The 19,716-nt window shown below is 43.0% G+C and overlaps 2 protein-coding genes across 2 annotated transcripts; both read left to right on the plus strand.

Moving 5' to 3' along the window:
• Window positions 1-1,437: 1,437 nt before the first annotated feature.
• On the plus strand, window positions 1,438-14,484 carry spon2b (spondin 2b, extracellular matrix protein). The gene is made up of 6 exons (XM_083785910.1): window positions 1,438-1,552; window positions 2,788-3,040; window positions 4,263-4,486; window positions 6,787-6,978; window positions 8,912-9,098; window positions 14,021-14,484. Exons 2-6 carry the CDS (start codon window positions 2,791-2,793, stop codon window positions 14,197-14,199), a joined length of 1,032 nt encoding a protein of 343 aa, XP_083642036.1. The 5' UTR covers window positions 1,438-1,552; window positions 2,788-2,790; the 3' UTR covers window positions 14,200-14,484.
• A 2,311-nt stretch (window positions 14,485-16,795) lies between these two features.
• On the plus strand, window positions 16,796-17,068 carry LOC310873429 (barrier-to-autointegration factor-like; the record flags this gene model as incomplete). The annotated part of the gene is made up of 1 exon (XM_083785802.1): window positions 16,796-17,068. One exon carries the CDS (start codon window positions 16,796-16,798, stop codon window positions 17,066-17,068), a length of 273 nt encoding a protein of 90 aa, XP_083641928.1.
• Between the last annotated feature and the right edge of the window lie 2,648 nt (window positions 17,069-19,716).

A 19,716-nucleotide genomic window follows, 5' to 3' on the forward strand; every position in this document is an offset into this window, starting at 1 on the left:
GGATATGGATAGAAGTGAAAACAATTAGTCATAATGGCCAAACATATGCATTGCCTTATACTGCAGACAGAGTAATGGTTGTGCAATGAACTCAGGAAGAACCGTGGTAGAATTCATCGACAAAACACAATTCCACACATCCTGATACGTCCATCAGCGGGATTAAACACATAAAACAAAAACTACAGTTTTTGTGTCAACATTACTGGGTTCTGGAAATCAGATAATAAAATCACAAGCATTAAAGGTCGGCTGGGTGTGTGTGTGTGTGTGTGTGTGTGTGTGTGTGTGTGTGCGTGCGTGCGTGTGCGCACGTGTTTCTGTGTTGTACAGTAGGTGGGAGTGATGTGTTATGAGAAAAACGTGAGCATATGGAAATCATTAGATGTGGGCAGGACTTTAAAAGCTGATTCAGCAGACAGTGTGTGTGTGTGTGTGTTCTTCTAGAGCTGGGCCCTCCAAGGTAAGTGGGTCAGATGGCGTCAAAGCAGTCTACGGGCGGGACGGGTCGTCTGCCATCTCCAACCACTTGGCATTGCCAACATGTCTGCAAGCTAATTATCAAGTATCCCCTCTAATACCTTGGCAGGTAAACCGAGATGCAGCCCACATACGGTAGCATCCAGGACAAACTACTGTAGCTGCTTATTCTACAGTAGGTGTGTGCTCCCCCCCCCCCCCCCCCAACACTAGTTAACACCCCATAAAACATCATGTGACAAACACAGTATCCTCTGTTTCTCGTCTTTGCAAACTGTGACACAGCTTGGTCAGTGGTCAACATGTGACTTCTGCACAGAGGTGGGGTTTGGCCCCAGTGGGGCATCACGTCGAGAGTTATTTCCCTAAGAGGACAGGGACAATTAACAATATCACACAGAGAGGTTTGTTAGAACATATCGCGTGCATTATACCATACCCACCTACCAGCCAGTTTGGCACAAGAGACTTCTAGACGGTTCTATTAAAGCGCTCCCGTTTGTCTTAATTGTGTGGTGGTAGGGAGCAGACGGAAACCCTGCATACTGTGATCTGTGACACTCGACCCACTGAGCTACACATGACCCCTGTCTGTGTCTCCAGACCTGCTCAACAGATCAGCCACTCAAACGATAGCCTTTCAAACGGAACAGGGAGAGACAGGGAGAGGAGACCAGCAAGGGGGCAAAGACTGAGAAGAAAAAAAAGATGTCTCAGAGATAAGACAGAGAGGAGGGGAAAGTAAAAGACAGGCGAGGCAGTGAAGGGAAGTGAGAGGGGGTGGACTGGGTTGGGTGAATGAGGAAGACAGCCAGAGGAGGGGGTGGGCGAAGGGGGAAGTAGGTTAAGGGAGAGGGTAGGGAAGGAATGGTAGTGAGGTAGAGGGGAGAAAGTGGGTGACACCTCCTAGAAAGTATAAAAGAGCTGAAATTGGACTTGTGAAATCGCAGTCCCTCTTCCAGACAGCCACACGCCCTGCTCTCCTCCTCTCCTCTCCAGCAGTCCACCTCTCCACTGCTCCTCAACCCTCTGCAATCATTCCATCTCTCATCTGGAACCCTGGGCAGAACCAGTGAGTAGTTTCTCCATTGTATCGCCTCCCAACTCGCTAGAACAGCAGGCATGATACTGGTTTTGATGTGATGTCTGAGTCTGATGTCTACATCATGAATGAATGAAAGAATGGATGAATGACAACATCATATGTATTGCAGGGCACTGCAAAGCATGCATATAATAATGGTAACTTTAATTCTGCAACAACAATTTCACGCCAAAAACATGTCCTGTATATTTTAAAGAAAAATGTTGTGTGGCAAAGTCAGTACTGTAAAGGCATAGGAGCCATTTATCAGAATCGCTGAGTAGTCAGTATTGTACAAATTGCCACATTTTCAGCAATGCAAGGCCTCCTCGCACATGATGCGTCAGCTACTGCAGGTCGTCTGACTGCATAGCCAACCTGGCAGCCACAGAACATTGTGAGAGTCACTTGAAAGTAGCTGAATTGAATTCGTGTAAAAACCCCTTGCGACCAATCATCCTCTCCAAGACGGTCTTTATAGCTCACAGCCGAGTTGTAGAAAATGAGGTGGTGTGAAATTCTTTGCCTGTGACTAACGGGGCATGCTTGTTAAACACTGATGCTGCAGCCAGACGTCTGCCCTTCCTCATCTGTTCCCTCAACACTCGCTCTCCTCCTGTCAGATATGAGTGGGGGTCGGGGCAGCCGAGGGGCTTCGGTTCAACTAAGCATAAAGCAATAAAGCACAGATGCAGCTCTCATACTGTACACCCAACTCTCAACCAAGAAGAACAAGACGGCATCCGTGTGCATTGCATTGTGTAATACTGTACATAAATCAAAGATCATATAACTCACACATAACTGAGCAGGTAAGGCTTTCCAAACAGTGCAGGTTAAAAGTTATTTTACATACTCACGAGTGTAAAGGTGCCACAGTAGCCTAGGTAAATTTCAGCAATATAATTTTCTCATTACATTTTTAAGGCTTTTATGCCTCTATTGACAATAGGCTGACAAGAAATCGGGAGAGAGAGAGATGGGGAGTGACACGCAGCAAAGGTCGGGATTCGAACCTGCGACACGCTGTCAGGCATTAGCCTGCCTTATACTATAGCCTGGGTACCCGGACCACTACGCCAGCGGCCTGGGGCCCCGGGCCAATTGCAACAATATTTTATAGGAAACTCTCAGCTATGTCCGAGTTTGATTTACATATTGCATCATGGCATAAAATGCCCCCACTGACTGCTCTCTCTCTGTCTTTATACCACTTGACATAGACCATGGACACCACAAAGCCTCTGTGTTTGGTCTCTGGAGCGCTCCACAGTCTCTCCAGCGTGACCTGGGTGCTGACATTGATCTTCATGGGGTACGGCGCTCTGGCCATGCCTGTGCCCACTGACACGCCCCTCTGCACCGCGTCCGACATCGCTCACTACAGCCTCAGCTTTAGCGGAAAGTGGAGCCAGGCCGCCTTCCCTAAGCAGTACCCGGTCTACCGGCCCCCCGCACAGTGGTCAAATCTGATTGGTGAGTAGACAAGACAAGCGTTCCAATTGGTTCAGTTACCTGACAGTAATGTACGGCAATTTCGTCAGCCTTTGTTGTGCACACCGCGCACCGACTCTTAGAATAGCCTTCACAGTGAAATCTTGAAATGACTTTTGATTGATTGAAATGTTTATATTTAATATAAAGCATTTTTTGAGGGGCCTATATACAGCTTTTGTGCACACGTGTCTCAATATTTGCCATTGACAATGAAAGGAGAAATTAGGTCAAATGTCCGCCAAATATGGACATTTGTGGCCACAAACATTAAATGCCATTGACAATGAAGGGAACATTTACGTCATATGTAGACAAGTAGCTCTGGTCCATAGCTCTAATGCGCGCATTAGAGCTATGTTACTCTCAACTTCCGCCGCTCGCATGAATGCAGACCAGCCTCTACTCTTTGGCGTAAATAAAAAGAACGTTTTTGCTACTCACCAAAACAAAGGCGAGTTGTGTCATTAGAAAGCCTACTTTCCTTAGTGGACGCACTCTGAGCCCCCCACCACACGTATAAACTGTACTTTTTGGCCAAAAGGGGATTTTGTTTCCACCGGAAAAAATATATTTTTAGTTACTCCGCTGCGCCCTCTACTGATATTGCCCAGAGAACTGCCTCATAGAGAATATTTTTCCTCCGGTGAAAACAAATCCCTTTCTGGCCAAGCAAAAACGTTATTTTTATTTACGCCAAAGAGGAGAGGCTGGTCTGATTTCGATTTGAGATTTAAAACGGAAAGTCCCATAGCCTTACTGCACAGGGCAGAATCGTAGAAGCAGTAGAAGGCTATGGACCAGAGCTAGTAGACAAGCAAATCGGCTAAGCAATCACATATATTTAGTTCATAAGATGATGTATAATGATAAGTTCCCCTCACTTCACACAGGTGTGATTTTTTTAAACAAATAAAAGCAAATAATTCATAATAGCAGTACCAAAATAAAATAAAAATGTATATTAAAAAACGAATGCAAATAAGCATGGCTTATAGCTCCCATCAGTTCTCCATCAATGCTAAATATCAGTCAATAATATATTCCAAAAACTAAATCAGTGATATTTTTACATATATAAATAAATAAATTTCTACACATACAGCACACACACACACACACATGCTGGCTATTCCTCCCTCATTTAGAAGTTTAAATATTTTCTATCACATTGTCTATCTCTCTCTCTCTCGCTCTCTCTCAGGGGTGACCCACAGCACTGACTTCCACATGTGGCAGCGTAATAGCTTTGCCAGTAACGGAGTGAGGGAGTTCACAGAGAAAGGCGAGGCCTGGGCGCTGATGAAGGAAGTCCAGGCGGCCGGCGAGCGCATCCAGAGTGTATACGGGGTTCTCTCAGCGTCCGCCGCCATGGGAGGGACGGCGCAGATGAACACCGCGTTTGAAGTCTTTGCCAGGCACTCATATGTAAGCTGCTCCAACGCTTTGGCTTCTTTCCAGACAGTGAGCGGAGACCTTAATGTGTGTTATCTAAACACTATATTCACATGGGGATGATGGGGGCCATTTTGGTCTTACATCATCGGGGGGATTGTGAGAGCCAACGGAGTATGAGGTAAGAGCAAATTGGCCTCCAATGTAAATAATGGTCAGCTGCAGGTTAGATTTGAACCATTATTTCATATTTATTCACAGATAGCAGCAGATAGCATAGCAGATATAGGCTACAAGCTCACAGTGCATCACTTATATATATTTTTTTATATTTTGAGATGCGGGTCCACGGCCAAATACGTATCATTTTGGGGGTCCTTGACATGAAAAAGGTTTGAGAACCACTCAGTCTCAGGTCTTTGTTAAAGATATCATTTATTGTTTTGGTTCCGGCCGGAACGACTTGTAAAACCTCAAGGTTATCCCCTAGACTAAGTGCTGGAACAAGGCTTTAGTATCCCACTGTTGTTTCAGCCTGGCAACAACTTAGTCTACTTCTATTCCCAGTTGAAGGTGAAGCCCACTAAAATGGATGGTACAGCGTATTACATAACAATGCTAAACTGGCGAGAGGGATTTCCACAGTGTCTCTAGTGGCAGGTTGAATTACTATACTGGTTTTCAAAGTGGAGGCCAACAGAGCGCCTAACACTCGCTCATCCCCTGGTTCATGGACGTTTTTCTCTGGAGAACAACATGGGGCCTGATGTAAAAAAAAAAAAAAGTTTTCTAAATCATGACAATTTTCTGAAAGATTTGAGGCACATTTTAACAATTTTTCAAAAATAGCAGACCTACAAGAGCTTGTAGATCTGCTATTTTTCAATAGCTAAATTATAAAATAATGTTTGTATTTGTGCTGCCATGGGGATGTGGGGGGAAAAATATATATAAATTGTTTTGAAAATACTTCTTTGTACTTTAAAGAAAATCAATACACATGTTTAAAAAAAAAAAAAAAACACCGGGTTCCCGCCCAGAATGGGTTAAAGTCGTCTCATATAAGAATTGCGGTCCAAAAATAAACAAAACTAATTGTCAGGGAGGTGTCTGTATCGTATTTCATGTACCGGTAGTAGTTTCTAGCGGAAACCGGAAATGTAAAGTAGTAACAATATAGCGTTTTTTTCAGTTGATTCTTCATATCGATAATGAGTGAAACGGCCAGGATGATTTGTTTATTTTTCAAACACAGTTCTTATATGAGGCTATCTAAAATCCCCTATGGGGATTACAATGCAAATAAAAAAGTACATGAACCAGTGGACTAACTTATAGCCCCCTCTACAGATATTGACGTCAGACTTCGGTGCTCTATTGGAAAGAAAGGAAATGTGACACAACAATGAAAGATTTTGCGAAAATGACAAAACAAACAATATGATAAATAAAATGTTTCATTTCATACTATTATTTGTACCAGTTTCCCTATTTTTGGCATCTACGAGCTCACATGTCATGCTGCGACACGTTATGAGCTTGTGGATCTGTTATTAATGAAGCACAGCGTTACGTTTATACAGGGACATGTGAGTCGCATGCCGAAGCTGTAATCGGCTGTCAGTCAGTTTCTATTCTCATTCACATCTCAGCTGATCATTACGTCACTCATTCATACTCCAATGATCAGAGCTCACACTCTTAGCAGAACGTTTCTTTAAATACGGCTTCTGCTTCTCTCTAGCCACTTCTTCGATTCACAGGAAGCTGCCGCCACCCCAGCCTCCACCTTTTGATCTCCAGTCTGGCATAGGCTCAAATACTTGGGCGATACTGTATGTCTGCTGATTCAAGCTAAATATCAATGTCAATGTACTGCTTACGTATTGCTCAACGTGTAAACTGGATGTTGAACCGGAATTCGCGTGTGCATGGCTCTAAGTAAACTAGAATTAAAATACTTGAATACCTGGTTTAGTACAAAATGGCATAACATTTGAATTACACTTGCATTACATCTTTATGCAGTAAAGATGGGGGATACATCTGAGCAATGTTAGTGTTGGAGAGGAGCAAAGGATTTGTCCTTTTTAGAGATTCTCCTTTTAGAGTGGGAGGAGATGATGGACACAGAAGTGAAGCAGAGTTTGGAGGACTCTTGATGAGTGATAAATATGGATAAGCAGAAGAATGTTCATATGTACATTTTCTCAGGTGAATTCTTATGGTGAGAGGTCAAAGAGTTCATTGAGGCTCTTGTTTAGCCAGCGTTCTTTTTTCTTCTTTTTTTAATTGAAGCAAGTGAAATCACCTCTCACATCTATTTTCTCCAGCTCTCATTCATCGTGCGCATCGTGCCCAGTCCAGACTGGTTCGTGGGCATGGACGGTGTTAACCTGTGCGAGGGCGACCACTGGAAAGACAATGTTTCTCTGGATCTCTTCCCCTACGACGCCGGAACGGACAGCGGGTTCACCTTCTCCTCTCCTAACTTTGAGACCATCCCTCAGGACAAAGTCACACTGGTGAGTCAGCCTGGGCAGAGAGCAATGCCCTTCACTAGTTATGCCTTACAAAAGGTAACGGGTCTCAGTAGCCACTTTACATGAATTTCACAATTTCAGTATGGTTATGTGGTCAGTGTTTGAATTTAAGTTACAAAATGCTATCCACTTTACTACCAACCATACGTATGGTGGGACAGAAGTTCCTGTATATAGTGTGTGTTCTGTCAGCTTCACTTATTACTACTCAGTACTCACATGGTCAATGCTATTTGGCTATAATGTGGTAGTATTGAGGACATTGACTAAAGGACAACAAGGTGTAGCACATTCATGGGAACATAGCATGTTGTCTGCTCGGGGACATCACCGTGGTTCGACCTCCCGTTAAGGTTGCATTAAGGTTGGCGAACATGCATTATGGTTGGCAAACACGCATTAAGTTGGCAAACACGCATTAAGGTTGGCGAACATGCATTAAGGTTGGCAAACACGCATTAAGGTTGGCGAACATGCATTAAGGTTGGCGAACATGCATTAAGGTTGGCGAACATGCATTAAGGTTGGCGAACATGCACTAAGGTTGGCGAACACGTATTAAGGTTGGCAAACACGCATTAAGTTGGCAAACACGCATTAAGGTTGGCGAACACGCATTAAAGTTGGCAAACACGCATTAAGGTTGGCGAACATGCATTAAGGTTGGCGAACATGCATGGTTGGCGAACATGCATTAAGGTTGGCGAACATGCATTAAGGTTGGCGAACATGCACTAAGGTTGGCGAACATGCATTAAGGTTGGCGAACATGCATTAAGATTGGCGAACATGCATTAAGGTTGGCGAACATGCATTAAGGTTGGCGAACACGCATTAAGGTTGGCGAACACGTATTAAGGTTGGCAAACACGCATTAAGTTGGCAAACACGCATTAAGGTTGGCGAACACGCATTAAGGTTGGCAAACACGCATTAAGGTTGGCGAACATGCATTAAGGTTGGCGAACATGCATTAAGGTTGGCGAACACGCATTAAGGTTGGCAAACACGCATTAAGGTTGGCGAACATGCATTAAGGTTGGCGAACATGCATTAAGGTTGGCGAACATGCATGGTTGGCGAACATGCATTAAGGTTGGCGAACACGCATTAAGGTTGGCGAACACGTATTAAGGTTGGCAAACACGCATTAAGTTGGCAAACACGCATTAAGGTTGGCGAACACGCATTAAGGTTGGCAAACACGCATTAAGGTTGGCGAACATGCATTAAGGTTGGCGAACATGCATTAAGGTTGGCGAACACGCATTAAGGTTGGCAAACACGCATTAAGGTTGGCGAACATGCATTAAGGTTGGCGAACATGCATTAAGGTTGGCGAACATGCATGGTTGGCGAACATGCATTAAGGTTGGCGAACATGCATTAAGATTGGCGAACATGCATTAAGGTTGGCGAACATGCATTAAGGTTGGCGAACATGCATTAAGGTTGGCGAACATGCATTAAGGTTGGCGAACATGCATTAAGGTTGGCGAACATGCATTAAGGTTGGCGAACATGCATTAAGGTTGGCGAACATGCATTAAGGTTGGCGAACACGTATTAAGGTTGGCGAACATGCATTAAGGTTGGCGAACATGCATTAAGGTTGGCGAACATGCATTAATGTTGGCTACATGCACTAAGGTTGGCGAACATGCATTAAGGTTGGCGAACACGTATTAAGGTTGGCGAACATGCATTAAGGTTGGCGAACATCCTTTATAGTAGATCTGTGATTGTTTTCATTAACTGAATAATTGAGAAGTGAATAATTTATTGCATATATTTTTTCAACAAACCGAGGTGAAAAACCATTAATAGATATTTTAAATAATTATCTAAATCGATTGATTAGTCACGACTCACGAGCCCACGGTTTGTTTTGACTTCTTCACATTTCCCTCATTAGATCACGTCTTCCTTCCCGAGCCACCCTGCCAACTCTTTCTACTACCCGCGTCTCAAACACCTCCCCCCCATCGCCAAAGTGACACTTACCAAGATCAAGAAGACCAATAATCTCATCAGCCTCCCTGTGGAGCCCACCCAGTCCAACCTACTGCCATCGGACAACGATATTGAAGACAAGCTCATAAGTAAGTTGAACTAAGGCTCTTAAAAAGGACCACTTCACCATTTTCCACCTAGCTTCATATAATTGACCCTCCTTGCTAATGCTCATTGTAAGATGGCACTCTGTGTGTCAGAGGAGTGCTGTGGACAGTTCAGAAACATGCCTGCAGAAACAGCATCGGTAGGCAACGATTTGATGTTTGTTTTGATGCAAGAACAATGGCTTCTATGTCAGTGTACTAAATAAATAGGCCTATTCATAGTCTGGATTTTCGGTGGTGAGGTGACCACCGCTCCGGTGGTGAGCTGACCAGCTGAAATAACGTTGAGCGGTGGTGAGTAAAAACAGAGAGAAGGACTGGAGCGGTGACGGTGGTTTGCTCTTCACCGCGGCTCGTGACGTCATGTTGTAGTTCGGTGGTCACCTCACCACCGAACATCCAGACTATGTATGAGCCTTAACCTTCCAAGAAGAGGAATGCTGCACTTTCTATTAGCATAGAATCCCATTCAATTGTGCAATTGCTAGACAGGTTTATGGACTGTGCATAGACAAAGAGACAAAGAGCAACTACATGTGCTTGCTTAAATTATTGTGGCATCTTATAATGATGAGGAGATAAGGTGGAAATGCATTTTCTGTTTCCTAATGAGATCTGAGAGACAGGGTGACTCATGTCACTGAACAAACACTATAGCAGGTAAATAATTCCAAAACATGCTACAAAGGCTTTGCAGAACAAAGATTGTTCCTTCAAATGGAACAATCTAAACACACCAGAGAGACAAAAAGAGAGAAGAACACAAAGCAGATGAAAAGGAGTCATACTGAACAGTTGGGTAAGAAAATAAAGAGAAAGAAAAGAAAGAAAAGAAAAGCCATAAAAAAAGAAAGTATATTTAATATTGTGTAGAAGCAAAACACAGACTAGTGTACTGAAAAATAATGCCGGTATACTTAATATGAAAGGGTCCAAAAAGCCCACCCTGCCTGTCTAACTGTGAATAGTACATTGATGATATTCATTGCACGATGACTGATGATGACACATCAAAAGTAATGGGAGCAGGGAGTGGGAAGAGGATTGGAGTTGTGTGTCCATTATTGTGTTATATGAAAACTTTTACCCATTCAGACCTGAGGCCGATTCTACAAATGCCTTCTATATCAGTAGTCCTTATCACACTTTCAAGATTTAAAAACAAAATGTTAAAAAAATAACACTAAAATCTAAAATGATACACTTTCTGGGTTTTAATGGGGTAATAAAAAAACCCAAAGAAAAATCCAGCATCATACAGTATGCTGCCCTGACAGTACAATCTTAACCCGATAATTGGGAGTGGTAGAAAACTTCTGGAAAAAGCTAGCAGAGAGCGCACGTCAGCCAGGCAGTAAAGCTAACAATGCCATAATCAGATCCATTGTATGGAACAACTGTAAAGATTTAACTCGCCATCACATTAAGGCTGTGTAACCCTGACTACGCGTCAACAAACAAGACGCAGGGGCCAAGAATCTGTTGTGGTTTCCAGGATGTCCGTCCTTCCTTCAATCTACCCCTCCCTCCAATACTTTCTCCTCCTCGTCAATCTCTGTCTCTTCTCTTCAGTATGTAATATGACCTGATTGTAACTATTTCAAATAAATTATTGCACGCTCAATTTTGGAATTAATGGCATAAAACACAGAAAATCTGATTATTTAGAGAAGAAGAGAGGATTTGTCTTTTGTGGTAATCAGATGACATTACGTATTCCCCGCAAAAAGTGATCCATTACTTCTCCAGTATTCTCCTACCAGTCGTCCCTCCTTGCCCACACTCTCCCATCCCTGCTTCCCCTCTCTCTGCCATTACCTCCCAGTGACCTGTTTATAATGGAAGCACAAGACGACCAAATATGCCAAATTCAGCCTTGCCTCGACTTACGTGTTCCATCTGTTCCATGTCTCCATCCGTCCTTCCGTCCGTCCCCTCCTTCAGACCCTCTGCTTTTCGAATCCTCTCCCCAACAAATTCAGTCTGTGATACATATCATCCTTTTTACAGGCTCATAATAAGGTGGGCTGATATGGGCTTGACGCACAGAGTAAGACTAAGCCAGGGTTTAGAGGGAGAAGTGATGGAGGATGAAGAAGACAGGTGGGAGGAGGACAGAATGACAGCAATGACAAGAACCACGCGTAAAACATTTCAGGTTTCAATAGTCACAGAGTCACTGGTTTAAATCCACAGATCAGCTGGGAGAAGCTTTGAAGTGGTGAATTAATGCTCTCTTCTTAGAACTACAGTTAACCCCTTAAGTCCTACAGTAGGCTATGCCAATTCATTAATTTTCATATATATTCATATATATGTAACATAACGAAAATAGCTGATCTACCAGTAAGCTTAAAGGTTTTATGACATTCATTTTCATTTATTTTTTATTTTTTATTTTAGGTTTTATGACCTCAATTACACCCAAAAAACCTGAACTTTGAACATTCAGTGGATTTTCTGTGGTCTGAAGTTTTCTTTGGGGTTTTTGGGCCTTTTGAGCTACAATGAAAACAGGCAACACAGTGAAACAGTGACATCTGCTGGCAAATCCCATTGACATATATGGGATTTGCAGTAAGTGATGTCACTTACTGCCGGCAAATCAGAGCACCTGTTTGAGCCAGAAAACCCCAGATCACAGAAAATCTACTGAATGTGAAAAGTTCATGTTTTTTGGGTGCAATTGAGATTAGAAAACCTAAAAAAACAAGAACAATTCCAAAACCTTTTTTTTAATGTCACAATCCCTTTAATAACGCGTCAGGGTTGGATGGCGACACGTGGTGAGCTTGTAGATCAGCATTTTTTTTGGAAAACAATTTATATATTCATAAATATATATTAAAGATTTCCCAAGATAGACAAGCCATGATTAATATGGTTAACCCATTAAAACCGGAAAACCATGATTTTATACTTTGGCTATTCAAAAATAGCATATATACATATCTTGAACAATTATGCGAATCTTTCACACACACACACACACACACACACACACACACACACACACACACACACACACACACACACACACACACACACACACACACACACACACACACACACACACACACACACACACACACACACACACACACACACACACACACACACACACTTAACAATTAACAAAAATGTTCAAAGATTCGCCAAATACACATTATTTTGGGGTCCTTGACATGAAAAAGTTTGTGCAGCACTGATATAGGAGTTTTTCAGAAAACCAATGACTCAGGTCTTAACGTGGTATAAGTTGAGCAAGGCACTTACAGTATTCTCCAACTGTTCCCTGCGCACTAAGCAATATTTAGAAGAATGTGGTTGCACTTTACTTTCCAGCTCTCGCTGCATGTGTGTGCAACCATTATGTCTACGGAGCAGGGTGGTGCTGCTGGAAAAGTATACACCCCAGCAAACCACTTAATTTAAAAAAAAAAATTAAAGAAAAGACTGGTCCACATTTCGAGGAGTTATATGGCAATAACAGCAGCTGCCAGAATATTTTAACAAGACGCGGATGCATATGGTTCTGCATGTGCAGCAGGTCACCACTTAGCCTAATGGGATTCCCTTTCATTATAACGTTTACTTTGGCTTACGTGAGAATACGGACGGGTTGCATTTATGGTGCAAGAGTGTTATTATATTACAGCTACAGTCTAAATACACATATGGAAATCTCATATGAATCAATTTATCCATGTTCCTATACCAGTTATTAACAATTTTAACCTAGTTGGCCAGGGGGGTGCAGTACTTAGTTTAGACAGTTTTTGGTTTAGACTAGTCATTGGTTAGACCAGTCATTAGTCCTACATCTACAACCTATCTCAAACCCTCACCCTAAACCTAACCTCCCACGAGGCAGCACACCTAAACCTAACCGTAACCCATGTCTAACCAATGCTATGTCTAACCAAAGTATGCCTCCCGGCCAGGGTCCCTCAAGGCTCTATGCCACATACTGTACTCTAGTATTTCCCTCTACACCAAATCTTTGCCGAAAATAGCAGAGAGACAAGCTCATGTTTCATGTTGCAATGTGTTCTGAGCTTGTACATCTGTACATCTATTCTGTACATCTATTCTACGAACGTTAGCCACAGTAGAATAGGGATGCAGCTAAAATATGGACACATATAACCTAAAAATATGGTGCTTTCCATTTAGCTATACATTATTCCAATCATTTATATTCCAAATCCACAATGAGAATATCAAAACTGATTCTAAACTCAAAATGTGTCAAGTGCTGGGAAATCATACCATTGCAATATTATCCAACAGAAGATCATTGCTTCTCAAGTTGTCATCAGTGTTCCTTGAGAGGGTGACAAATGGAACCTCAAAGAGTTAATTTAACTCTGAGAGTGTACAAATGGAACCAAATGTACACTCTCAGAGTTAAATTAACTTTGATTTTACAATGTACACTCTCTCTCGAGTTACAGACCCCTAAGGGTCCATTTGGTTCCTATAATTATCATTTAGCTGGGGACCCCCTGGAACTCTCTCAAGGACCCCTAGGGGTCCCCGGACCCCACTTTGGGAACCATTGCTCTAAAGCCTTAACCACACCAAAAGGGTCACCATGCAACAACTCCTTGGGTCCAAACGGTTGCAAGGAGTTAACGCTAAAACCGTCTTGACCCTTTGGTGTGGTTTGGGCCATTTAATTCCATGCGTTGAATCACTAGGGTCAACGTGGGTCAACGTCAACGTGCAACAAGACATATCACACCACAGGGACAACGCTAAAACCATCTTGACCCTTTATGGTGTCTTGACCCTCATGCAGGTCCTTGAAATCAAAAGGTTTAAGAACGACTGGTATAGATGATGTGATGCATTTGGTTATCAGTGTAAACTGTAAACTAAGCATGCCCCTCTCCCTGCAGATACCCCACTGGACTGTGAGACGTCAGTGTGGTCCCCCTGGGGTTTGTGCAAAGGCAAGTGCGGAGACTCGGGCGTGCAACACCGGACTCGCTATGTCCTCATGCACGCGGCCAACCATGGAGTGGCCTGCCCCCCGCTGGAGGAGGAGAAGAAGTGCACCCCGGACAACTGTTTATGACTAGGCCAAGAGCAGAGAGCGCGGAGGAAGAGGAAGGAGAGGAAAGAGAGGAAGGAGAGAAAACAGAGGAAAGGAAGAAAAGGACGGAGATTGAGGAACAACAAAAAGAGGTCTACCGTGTATTCACGTAAAGGCTAATGCGCGAGGCGTCACGCACCGAAAATAGCAGACCTACAATTTCACAACACGTGTGAGGTTCTTCTTTCCGCATCGCCACGGCGGAGCATCCGTTTTCCGAGTCTCTCTCGGTGACTCGGTCACTGCTCTCTCAACCCCTCCTCCCTCCTTTGACTCCCGTCACTGCTCTCTCAACCCCTCCTCCCTCCTTTGACTCCCTCTCTCTCGGTGACTCCCGTCACTGCTCTCTCAACCCCTCCTCCCTCCTTTGCACGTGATTGTCCAAACCATCTCATCTCAACCTCACCTCTCTTGTTTTATTCCCAATCTTGCTAACCTGGGATGATCCTCTTAACATTTCTGATCTTGTCCTGCCGTTTCACTCCTAATGACTGAAACCTCCCATCTTTTCGTCAGTGCCACTATTTCCAAGCTGAGGTTGTACAGTAGGTCTGCTATTTCTGGTGCGTGGCGCCATCGCGTGACAAAGTATGAATCAGGTTTCAGACAGACTATGGTTGATGGATTGACTGATTCATTGACCAGTGGTATTGCAAGAACGACTGTCTTGACTCTTGAATACACTGCCTTGAAAATCTGCTGTGACATTAAGTAGAGTGACATTAAGTAGAGTGCAAAGAACAACTATTTTGTGATTCAAAGAAACTAGGATATAGCCTACCAGGTAAAGCTCAATCCTAGTATGTGTCTAAAACAACATTCTTAGCATTTGTGGTCGAGAAAAAACAAATCAAAATAACAAAACCTATGTGAACAACTAAGTACCAACATGTACGCAGTGTGTACTAGCATCTATCAAACTAAGTGACAAGAAGGGATATACGGAAAGAGGAGCGATGGGTGTGAAGTGCAGTCGGAAGAGGCGAGTTTTCAGACTGCGGTGGAAAATGAGGGATGAGTCTGCCGTTCTGACTGAGGGGGGGGAGTTCATTCCACAGCCAGAAGCCAGGGAAGGGAACATAAATGGAGGGGGACATCGGTCAGCCAGCAAATCAGACAGAAAACATGTCGCTTCAATGACATATGTCTGAAATGACAATGATTCCCGCCCAACTACATGTGTCATACAATGCTATTGTGTGACACACTGTTCTAACTATATGCAGTGTTCAAAATGTAGTGTTTACAGAGCCATTGTTGTTTCTTTCCCACAAAGACAAAGGATATATTTATAACAGGATTTTAACCTGTAGTGTACAGTATATTAATTTTGACAGTAATATCTATTCTTTTATGACGTTCGGGTATTAGTACAATCAAAGTGAACTCTTTGTGATGAAGAAGATGTACCTTTTTGTAAAATAGTTGGTGTTCCTTCATTGTGTGTGCTCTGTATGCTCAATAAAGTGTAAATACATGCAAAGAAAGTATTTACAGATATGCTTTGAGAAGGGAATACATATTACACAAAGTAAACATTCACAAGGAAGTGAACAAGTAAACATTTATCAAATATACAATCTATCAATTGGGGGAAAGTCCAAATAATTACAGGAGTCATACGGTGTTAATCGGTTGTTTACACAAATATTACCCTCGAAACGAGACAAATCTGCCATTGCAAAAAAGAAAAGAAGTGCCCTTGTCAGATTTGGTCTTTGCGATTGGAAGTACTCCCTCCGAAGTACTGAGGGACCACCCCTTGGAAATGCAGGTTCCACACACAGATTCCAGACTACGCGCAGTCCTTATTAGTCTGGCCAGGCTATAGGCAAATATGCCCATATTAGATCTCTAACTCAATATCTGACATGCTATTTGGTAGTCCCAGGTCAAGGAGGCCAATGGGCAGAAAAATGACAAACACAACACTAATCTACCCAGAAAACCCGAAATCATGGCTCTGTTAGAGCTTGGCCTACAATACAAATACCTTGCTACAAATCAAATCATGTAAATGTGCAGGAAAATGGATGCAGAACATCCCGCCAACTTCCCACGGTCTATCATGCAAATCGGATATGCCACAGGTACTGTACTATACTGTATCAAAACCTTTACCAGGGAACATACGACATAGCATCGGATGCAATGAAAAACATTCATCTAGTGACAAATATCTGGCCTCACTTAAGATTTACAGTGTTAGGGTGTTTGTCCATAATGGTCCATATGCATCTCCACCAACTCTTTGTCTGCCTGTGGCTCACTCATGTCTGGCCGCAGGATCACACGTGTCTGTCCACTACACCAGCATCACATTTCATGGCCCTCTGCCAGTAGACAAGGAAGTCAATCTCAAAATATTTGTCACATCTTGTCATATTAGCTCAGATCCACCATCCAAATATAGAGTTCAACGCAACTCCATATTTGGGCAAGACTGACATCATCAACTTGACATCCATGGTTTTAATAAATTAAGGGCAGCTAATATATTATATAATATATAGCTCATTACTATCAAAGGTCTTTTTAGAGAGAAATGCAAGCAATTTACAAGCAACTGAAGGCAGTCATGTCGTCAACAACCCAGAAACACAGAGATTTTGTGGCAGAACCAATGGGGGACAAATCTGTCCTGGCACTAGCAGGCATCGGGGACACACTTGGGAAAAGACTAGAAGAGAAGCACTTTGACAAGGCTTATGTTGTGCTTGGGCAGTTCCTGCTGCTGAAGAAAGACGAGGAGAGCTTTCGGGAGTGGCTGAAGGACACATGCGGCGCAAACGTCAAACAGCAAGCTGAATGCTATGGCTGTCTCCGGGAATGGACTGACGCCTTCCTGTAACTAGTAATTATTGTCTCCACCAGGCCGGAGGCATGGAGAGAGAGTATGTTTTGCACTCCGTCCGTGTGTGTGCGAGTCCGTCCGTCTGTTACCAGCTAATCTCCGGCGCCGTTAACCCGGTCGATGCCAAATTGTGCACGCACACTCCCTGGATGCCAACGATGAACCTCTGGCCCAGATTTTCCAGAACGGCTTGTTATAGCGCCACCAGGAGGCCGACTTTTTAAAAACATCACTCTGTCCAGAAGTCCCACAAATCGATACACACTATCTCTGTAGTCATGTGTTCAAGACGGATCTGTCCGATATTTCAGATTACATCCTAAGTGGCTAACATTGGCTTTCAAAGTTTGCAGGATTGGCCCGTTTTGAACAAAAAGCCTCAAACCATGAACGGAGTGTGCAATTTACGTGAAATCTTTCACAGAGTTTCCTACTAGGCTGAGGAATATATCCCAACCTTTTCACATTGGCCTGTTACAGCGCCACAAACAGGTGGATTTTTGCACAACACATTTTTGGAACAAAATGCCTCAAATCATCCAATTGCCATCCAAGGCACATTTGCCTATTATAGCGCCACCAGGAGGCCACAACCTGGTGGAGACCTGTGCCCACGAGACACGGCCAAAGCATTTCTGGGGGTCCCCAGCCAACAACGTTGAGAACCCCTGCTCTAGCAGACAAGAAGCCCAATGTTGCTCTCAACCTCATTGAAACCTCTTTCAATGAGACGAGAAGGACCGGCATTCGGGTGGAGCTTTCTTTGACAGTATCGTGGGTGTGGCAGCCTTGAAGCCTCTCCTCCAGGTGTAAGGGTTATCATTAACAATTAATATCATAACATCAATAGGGTAAGTGATCATGGAATTACAGTGCTTGCCTTAAAGGTATAGTTCACCCCAAAATGATTGATTTATTAATTTTATTTACTCACCCTCTGAGATCTTAATTCATGGATGTTTTTTAGTTTTTGTCTCATTCCTAAGCCAATAGTTCATCCATCTTCCCTATGGAGACACAAAGAGTCCCCTGTGTGTCTCCATAGGGAAACACTGCTGGACATCAAATTGTTGGCTTAGGAATGTGACAAAAACAAAACATATCCATGAATTCAAGTCTCCATGGGGCGAGTAATCGAAAAAAAAAAGGTACTTTTTTGTGAACTGTCCCTTTAAGGAGTTAAAGAACAACGACATAATACAAAGTAATAACTACAGTATAGGACAACACAACCCACTACCAAGAAGGTAGTAGGTTGTACCTGTACCTGTTAATTCAAATAACTACAACTTGAATACGAAACCTATAGAATGTTGTCATATCTGGTGTGGGTCTGTTATAGACGTTACAGTGCGTCACCCCCCCCCCCCCTTGTTATTTTTATTATTCTTTATATTTTTTCTTGTACAACATTCTCGTGGGACTGTGTTGAAGTAGGTCTTTTTTTGAGGAATTGTTTAGATTTTGTGTATGGATAGGTAATATATAAAAGATATACACACTGTATAAATATCATGTGACCAATCTGAACAAACAGAAAAATCAGACCCATCTGTACTGTACTCGTGCTGTACTGTACTGTACTCGTGCTGTACTGTACAAGCCCTCCTCCCTGTGTGTGTGTGCTCGTGTGTGTGTGTGTGTGTGTGTGTGTGTGTGTGTGTGTGTGTGTGTGTGTGTGTGCGTGCGTGCGGCTGCGCAACAGTGACACTTGGTGGTCAACAAACGCTATTTCCATGCTCAGACGGACGGACAGACCCAGCCAGCCAGGGACACACATTGCTTACCACTCAAAAACACGATGTGGAAAAAGACAGCATCTACCTAAATGACAAGAGTTAGAGTCATGGTACACCGTGGTACACGACACATTCTTACTTCTACGACACCTCAGATGAATCTACCCACTGCGTATTTACAAATAAATGGTATCTAGCCTTTTAATATCTGTATAAGAGCTATCTCCACTGGCAGAGCCTACCGGTTGACATCCACAGCTGCCCATTAGTACTGCACCACCCACACTAAAGCACTTTCATATGATTCACATAACAGACACCCGAGTCACACATTCACATTGTTCTGACGTTTTTTTCTTTTTCTGGTCAACATGGGGTAAGATAGTTTCAAACATTTGAGCACATGGTGAACAATGTCAAGTGAAAATGTATTAAACAGATACATTTGCCAATGATTTGAGAAATTCCCTTGACTTGTGACAGAGACCACATATTGTATAATATTTCAAGGGTTTTCAAACCGAAGAATCAGTGCATTGAATTATAGCTAAATCAACCCACTCATTTGGCTGGAGCCTTCCTGAAGGACCCCTGGGGTTCTCCAGACTCAAGTGAAAATCACTGCTATATCACAAAGAAGAACAGGGACTAAAGCTCTGACGGGTTAGAATGCTCCACGCCCTAGTGGTCGACAAACCTTTGTGAACGGACAGACAGACGGGATATAAAGGGAATTGTGCATTTCACTTGGTACCATAACTAGACATAAATGGGACTTTTACGTTTTGACCACTTTAACCCTCAAAGTCCTATTTGAGGGTTAAAGTGGTTCATTATCAGAACATTTAGAAAATAGCACAACAAAGGCATACCTATTATATACAGTAGCTTACAACTTGTAGATTA

This window comes from Protomyctophum parallelum (assembly GCF_964188405.1).
Source record: "Protomyctophum parallelum genome assembly, chromosome: 16".
Taxonomy (NCBI): domain Eukaryota; kingdom Metazoa; phylum Chordata; class Actinopteri; order Myctophiformes; family Myctophidae; genus Protomyctophum; species Protomyctophum parallelum.

Coding starts and splice junctions, on each gene's coding strand:
- spon2b (XM_083785910.1), top strand. CDS start 2,791: ATGGACACCACAAAGCCTCTGTGTTTGGTCTCTGGAGCGCTCCACAGT. Junction 3,041..4,262: donor ACAGTGGTCAAATCTGATTG/GTGAGTAGACAA, acceptor GCTCTCTCTCAG/GGGTGACCCACAGCACTGAC. Junction 4,487..6,786: donor TCTTTGCCAGGCACTCATAT/GTAAGCTGCTCC, acceptor TATTTTCTCCAG/CTCTCATTCATCGTGCGCAT.